At 33.6% G+C, this 7,138-nt stretch overlaps 1 protein-coding gene across 1 annotated transcript; it reads right to left on the bottom strand.

Annotated features, from left to right (window-relative positions):
- Window positions 1–1,150: 1,150 nt before the first annotated feature.
- On the bottom strand, window positions 1,151–2,447 carry LOC113339800 (probable WRKY transcription factor 53). Its single transcript, XM_026585026.1, has 3 exons — window positions 2,191–2,447; window positions 1,967–2,101; window positions 1,151–1,819 (listed from the first exon to the last, which is right to left on the bottom strand). Exons 1-3 carry the CDS (start codon window positions 2,400–2,402, stop codon window positions 1,177–1,179), a joined length of 990 nt encoding a protein of 329 aa, XP_026440811.1. The 5' UTR covers window positions 2,403–2,447; the 3' UTR covers window positions 1,151–1,176.
- Between the last annotated feature and the right edge of the window lie 4,691 nt (window positions 2,448–7,138).

Raw genomic sequence — 7,138 nt, 5'->3', positions numbered from 1 at the left:
ACGAAAGATATAATTGGAGTCCATATGGGATCGCTTTCTTGGACTAGAATTTTTTATGATTGTTTTAGAACGTCAAATCAACATGTAAAAGGAAGAAATAATGATGAAAGTTTCAAGTCACAGACTCACAATCAACGAAACATGATTAGAAGCTTCCAATCTTGTTCCTCAATCCTTCTATGTCACTAGATCCTATGCAATCTATTACTTCCTTCCCACTGCCCATTTTTTGTCTAGATACAATTGAAGTGTTTGTATATGTGTTGAATGGTGATGTCATGAGACATACGTCACTTACTCGTTTCCTCTCACCATTCCAATTTTCCTTTTTTTCTTTCACTCGTTTTGTTTGACAATTCTCTTATAAAAGTATGTAACTAAAGATTTAAATAGATGATCAGTAGTTTAATAATCGTCCCGTTTCTTGGAAGAAAATTAGCAGTGCAGTGACATCTTGTTTCCATTTTATGTACCAATCTATTTGTCGGTAACTCTAATCATCCAAATGAGGCACTATCCCGTTTACAATGTGAGTTTTAGCTGGGAGGATGTCATTATAGGGTAATTTTTATAGTAATTGTGTAGGAGATTGCTTTGAATCTTCCTTCTGGATCCTTTCTTGTTAATATATATGTTTTTAAACATCTTTTCCAGAAAGGGGTTTGCAAGTGGTGGCACAAGTTGCCTAAGGCTACGGTTGAATAACTATACCAACACTTGAAAGCTTCTTTCCAAAGTCTTAAAAGCAACATAGTTGTCCACCATAAAAGGAAATTGAATTACTATAGTAAGTTAGTAACTTCTTCTACTTTAGAATTTTAACTATAAAGTATTTTCATCAACAAAATTAAAATAACATTAACAATCCTTTGGAATTTTGTTTTGATAATGGCTCCAATGATCTTCTTGTTTTATTAACAAAAGACGGACTAAATAAATAAAGTTTTTACAATTACCATGTCTAACTATAAAACATACTAATAGATGTTAACCTTTTTCGTTTTTTCTTTCTTTTCTTGTCATTTATTGATAAAAAAAAAATGCTAAACTCAATCTTAAAAGATGCTAGAACTCGATTTAAACAAAACAAAACTTTCCAGTCTCCAAAAATACCAGGAAGTTTACAGTACTAGCGACGATTGACTGGACAGATGCACAAAATAGTGCTATACGATACTAATATGAATGACTATATTCTTCCGCGAAATCCCAAACCCAAGGAGAACCGTGAATCAGATGATCGTTGTTAACCGAGGATGTTGCAACCGGCGCTAAAAACGAACTTATCGTTTGATCAAGTTCTTCAATGGAATCAACGGTAGTTTGTAGCAACTCTTCTCTGTTACAGTGACCTCCAAAATGGTTGGATCCTGGAGTTGTGGGAGTATTTATGTATGCAGGAGCAGGAGAATGGACTTGCATTTTAGTTGAAGTAGAGGTGAAATGATTTTCTCTAGTTTCTAAAACATTACTGGTATTGGCCGGCTGTAGTGAAATAGTAGAATAGATAGAAAAGGAAGGATAAGACTCAAGTTGTATATCTTTGTCTTTTGCAATTTGAATAGTTGACGCTTGAAAGTTTATATATGTCTCTTCCAATGATTTATCCTCCCTTTGTTCTTGATAAATTTGAGAATGGCCATGAATATGTTCTTGTTTATTTGGTGAATATCGGCCTGAAATTAGCTCTGGTGGTTCGCTGCAGCTATGTTTTCCAATATACGTAACATGGAACATAGACGAATTTAGGTCAGATCGCTGAACTTGTTTCATTGCTAAGCAGTTTTGAGTGCTTTGATAGCTACATTTGTAATAAGCTCTGCAATGTTAACAAGTAACCGTCTCTAGTTAAAGAAATTTCAAAGAGTATTGAGTTATGCTACAAAAATAAGTCATCCATCAACCATCTCAAGGGTTCTTGCCTAGCTTATGGTTCTTTTTGCTGTTCATTAGGCAAAACACTCACCTAGGGTATGTAGCTCCAAAAATCTTTTTATGTCCATATTTCCGCCAACCATAACCATCGTCCACAGGTCCTTCGAACCCGCCTTGTTCACAAGCACGTACTTGTTGTGTCCATGTTACTATCCCTTTCCTACATCTGATGATATACATGTATAAGCTCAATGAGATTTTCAATCAAACAATCTTTTCAATATAGCATAACATAGAGTTTGTTAGGACTTGTACCTCTTTCTTGAACCGCCTTGGAAAAAATCAGAACCACAATTGCTAAAAAGGCTTCCTCCAAAATGACTCATGGAAGAGTTGGGGGTAGTAGATTCGTTTTCCAACTTTCTTTGATTCAGTATCGAAAGAGAAGTCTCAAAAATAGATAAGATTTTGGTTACTAAGACATTACCAGAAACAGAAGAAGGATTAAGCTGAGTTTGCAGTTCCATCACTAGCTCTCTTGCTTGAATTATCTCTTTGACAAGAACAGGAACTTTTTGATCCATGTTCCCAAACCTCTTCTAGTTAGAATTATCACTATCACATAAATTTACAAGGGGGATTTCAGTATATATAGCAACACGTTTTGAAAAATTGTAACTACGTGCTTGGTATATTAAAGTAGACTTTAAGAGAAACCGCCCATTCTTCCGGTCTCTCCGCGTCTTAGCCAATGGGAGTTGTATATTGAAATATCCGTGACCGCGTGTTAGATTTTCTTTGGCTGGGACACAAACACTTTTTATGCACAGCTGTTGGATTTGGATTTGAGACACAAAAGGTTCAAAATATAATTAAAGAACCTTAATTTGTTAGCATGATAGCATCAAAAAGAGATATCGATGACAAGGAGATGAAGATAATATATTAATGAGTCATAGTTAGAGGTGTGCTGAGCCTTCTTATTTTCATTAGCAAACCACTAATTTTTTTTTATTTTTTTTTAGATTCTACTAGATTTATGCCCGTGCTATGCACTGGGCATATTTTTCCTTTTATCTTGGTGTGTGTGGGGCTTCCCCGGCTCCGGGGCAATGCATTTTCCATTTGGTGTGTGCGAGGCTTTGTCACTCCCCATGGCGATGCATTTTTGATTTGGTGAGCGCTTCGCGCCGTCTTGCCCCGCGGCAATGTATTTTTGATATGGTGTGGCGGGAAAAATACATTAAATAGGTGGATAATATGTGTAGATTGTTTTTTTACTTTCGCAGAAAATATGTGTTTTTTTTCCTTTATATATTGATTTGGAAGAAAGAGTCCTAATATAGTAATTACTCTATTTTTGGACTTCCATAAAATTCTAAACACGGTAAGTTCGGTTTTCCATTTTGAAATTGTAATTTTTAAATCAATCATACGTTGCCAAGTGTCCTCACCTAAATATTGTCATGTCATGAATTACAAATTGAATTTGTTTTTGTTTTTGTTTTTTCCTTTTAATTTGGTGTGTGTGGGGCTTCGCTTCGCCCCGCCCCGTGACAATAATTTTTTGATTTGGTGTGTGCGGGGCTTCGCCCCGCCTCGTTGCATGTATTTTTTATTTGATGTGGCGGGGAAAATACATTAAATAGGTAGATAATATGTGTAGATTTTTTTCACAGAAAAATGTGGTTTTTTTTTCCTTTATATATTAATTTGGAAGAAAGAGTCCTAATAATAGTACTCCCTCCGTCCTACTTTACTTGCCTAAATTGTAATTTTTGTTAGCAAAATTGTACCAAAAAATTGGTATATTTACCATTAAAATTTTCTAATTATTAAGAAAGAAACAAAAACTAGGATATGAAAGCTAGTATATTAAACAAACAATATGGAAGATCGATGGTGTATGTGGAAGTAATTTGAATTTCTTTTAAGTTTTTGCAAAATCCAATTTAAGCAAGTTTTTGCAAAATCTATTTTTGGACTTCCATAAAATTCTGAATACGATAAGTTAGGTTTTCCATTTTAAGTTTGTAATTTTTAAACCAATCATACGTTGTCAAGTGCCATCACCTAAATATTGTCATGTCATGAATTCCGAACTGAATTTGGTTTCCATTTTTTAATCTTTTTCCTATTCTTTTTAAACCAGTCGTACGTTGCCAAGTGTCCTCACCTAAATATTGTCATGTCATGAATTCCAAATTGAATTTGTTTCCATTTTTTAATATTTTTCCTATTCTTTTTAAACCAATCATATGTTGCTAAGTGTCCTCACCAAAACGCTTGTTTCACAAAACTCAAAAACAACCTATTTCAGCCAACAGGAAACGAGGATTTTCCTCACCGTTCAACGTGGAAACTTTATTTATCTAGGTCTTTAAATCTTTAAATTGATATTTGGAGCTTAAAATGAGAACGAGACTAAGGTGGGAAGGTGTTCCACCCAAGTAAAAACGCTGGCTCCGTCACTGTTCAAGCAGAGCAAGATGAAACTACTTCATTTATAATTTTGTGTCTTCTAGGAAATGTAAAGTTCATCAAAAGAATTAAAGAGATATAAGCATATGTGGTTTAATGATCAAGGGATACGGCAACTTAATGTGAAAAATTCCTAATCGACGAAATTACGTCATATGACAGCATTTACGCCCTTTCGCTCATTCTCTAGCTAAAATGGGTAAGTGAACTGTATAGCTTCTAGTGATCTCTAGATCTAGTGGATGTACAAGACAATTTCATGAGCAAGTTCGTGGAAAAGAGGATGAAGAAGATTCTCAGTTGTTTAATTAATGGACCTTTAATTAAACTACTCTTTCTTACCGTTTTAGTCCACTTTTATATGCAGCAGCGATCTTTATGAAGAGAAATATTAATTTTATATGTGATGAAAGGGGCGGTATGATATACATAAAATTGGTTAAAAAAATCAAAATCAACAATTTCTAAGTGAAAAAGACATGTAAAATTTGATACTGTTTAAATGGACGAGAATGTAAAATTAGCCGGGACGTAAACAGTTTCATCCTACTTATTTTCAAACACTTTTTCTTATTTTTAATTTAAATCAGGATGCATCCAGTTTCATCCTCGCTCATTTTAAAGTTTAAACCAAAAAGAATCTAATTTCATTCTTGCTATTTTTTTGGTATCCATTTCACTCATACTAATTTTTATTCGTCCATTAGAATCATGTTTTAAAAATATTTGGACAAATGGCCCATTTTCGGTTTGATATATGTGCCAATTGTTGAAAATTTGAATCTCAGTAATACTGCTTCGATTTAGTGTAATCCACGGACAACGCCTATCGCCACAAATTTTGGGCTTCTTCTGTCGAGTACTTTGGGTACATAGATATTAAGTTGGAAAATATTTTGTTTACCAGTTGCTTGAGCATTTTTTTCTAATGTAACAAAATTAGAGTCACCTACTGAACATATGTAAATTGTAAAACTGGCAATAATTGCTAATTTGATTAAATTGTAAGAGAGATCCAGAAAATTTAGTTGGTAGCTAATTCTTAACTAGTCAGCATTAGGTAAGGGTTTCTTTCTTTTTTTCTTTTCCTAATTACATAGGCTTGTAGGTATATCTTTTTTGATGTTAGACCCAGTTTTGTTTAAAAACTAAAAAAAATCAAACCAAGATATTGTGGTCAATTTACTACACCAAAATCAAGATTTTGTCATACCTCTTACTAATAAGATTTGTAACGGTTATAACCTGTTGTACAAATGCTGTTATTAATAATTGTGATAGCGTTTAACGGTTTTATCTGTGACAATGGCCAGCTACAGTCATATTTGAAAACCATTACAATAACTAATAGCCACAATACACCTAATTTTATGGTTGCGATGCGTGTCATATTTGTCACATGTATCTTAACAGCTTAATTGTTACTCTCTATTAACAACAATTTAGAATTTGACACGTGTCTTAAAGAGCCACATATACAGCAACAGTTATAATTATTACTGAATCCTAACAGCCACTGTCCCGATGACACGTGTCCATTTTTGTCTCTTATATTGGTGCTGTCATTATTTTTGTAACGTATATTCATTGGACACGTGTCATCCTTTTGTCACGGCTTTTGTAACGATTGAACTGTTGCACTCGTTTGTAACAACAATAAGATGATGACACGTATTGTTTTACTTTACAACTTTTGTCACCTGTGACAATTTTTTCAGTCACAACTAAAAAAAGACCACGACTTACAAAGGGATACTAGTTCTACTAAGTGTTGATATACCATTTCATCGATCCAACGGCCATGATCGGTAGAATATTTTTATCCTATATAAAACGGTATCAGCACTTAATAGAACTGGTATCCTTTTATAAATGATTTACTTTTTATTCTGGGATTCATAATTTTTATTAGAGTTATAATTTTCTTGGCACAACAATTCATGTGAATGTCAGAAAATATTTATCCCACTGTTGCCGTTATCTTCTACGGTAGATTTAAAAAAAAATGACACTTTCAGAACTTAGTTTAAAACAAATTGAGATACTAGTATAGGGAACAACAATTAAGGCTCACTCATGTAAGAAGAATTTGAACTAATGTGAGGCTAATGTAATGGATAAATGAGATACTAGTATAGGGAAACCACCACAATCACAAAGAATTTCCAATGTCAAAAGTAACTAAGTTATGAATGATTGGTTTCGATAGGTTTGAGTAATGAATGTAGACAACATATATATCCAAACACTTTCAGAATTCTAATTAAAAAAACAGACACTTTCAGAACTTAGTATAAAACAAATTGCATGTAACTGAAGTTGCACAGCAGTAAGAACCCAAGACAAGCAAGAACTAAAACATAAGAAGAAACTATAAAACCACCCACAACATATTCACTCATGCCCGAATTCCATCTTTATAAGAGGCCATACTGACGACATTATGATAACACAATTAACAATAACCATGTTGCTAAATTACTGCATAGAATGTACTAATATGAAAACCAAACTAAGTACTTATTTCAAAGATGTTGAAGGTTTATTTTCTTATAAGATTCACAAAACATTACTACCAGCTAGCCAACATTGTCGTGAACATACCTATATCATGCTATGGGTCTTTCCTAATAATCCTTCCAATAACCCATATTTGACATTTCATCAACAAAACACTAATTTTTCAGGCCAAAAGTGATCTTACCATTTCCTGAGAAAGAGAATTAGCACCAGTAAGTTTACATTGTGTAGCAACAACATTCTGTAGCTGATCTATCTGACT

The sequence above is a fragment of the Papaver somniferum genome, unplaced genomic scaffold (genome assembly GCF_003573695.1).
Source record: "Papaver somniferum cultivar HN1 unplaced genomic scaffold, ASM357369v1 unplaced-scaffold_21, whole genome shotgun sequence".
NCBI lineage: Eukaryota > Viridiplantae > Streptophyta > Magnoliopsida > Ranunculales > Papaveraceae > Papaver > Papaver somniferum.
The sequence above is the reverse complement of the archived record's forward strand: the minus strand, read 5'-3'. Positions and strand labels throughout refer to the sequence as shown.

Excerpts from the sequence above, each read along its gene's own strand:
- LOC113339800 (XM_026585026.1), bottom strand. The coding sequence starts at position 2,402 with ATGGAACTGCAAACTCAGCTTAATCCTTCTTCTGTTTCTGGTAATGTC. Across the intron at positions 2,102-2,190 it reads CAAGGCGGTTCAAGAAAGAG|ATGTAGGAAAGGGATAGTAA; the intron begins GTACAAGTCCTA and ends GTATATCATCAG. Across the intron at positions 1,820-1,966 it reads TTTGGAGCTACATACCCTAG|AGCTTATTACAAATGTAGCT; the intron begins GTGAGTGTTTTG and ends TTAACATTGCAG.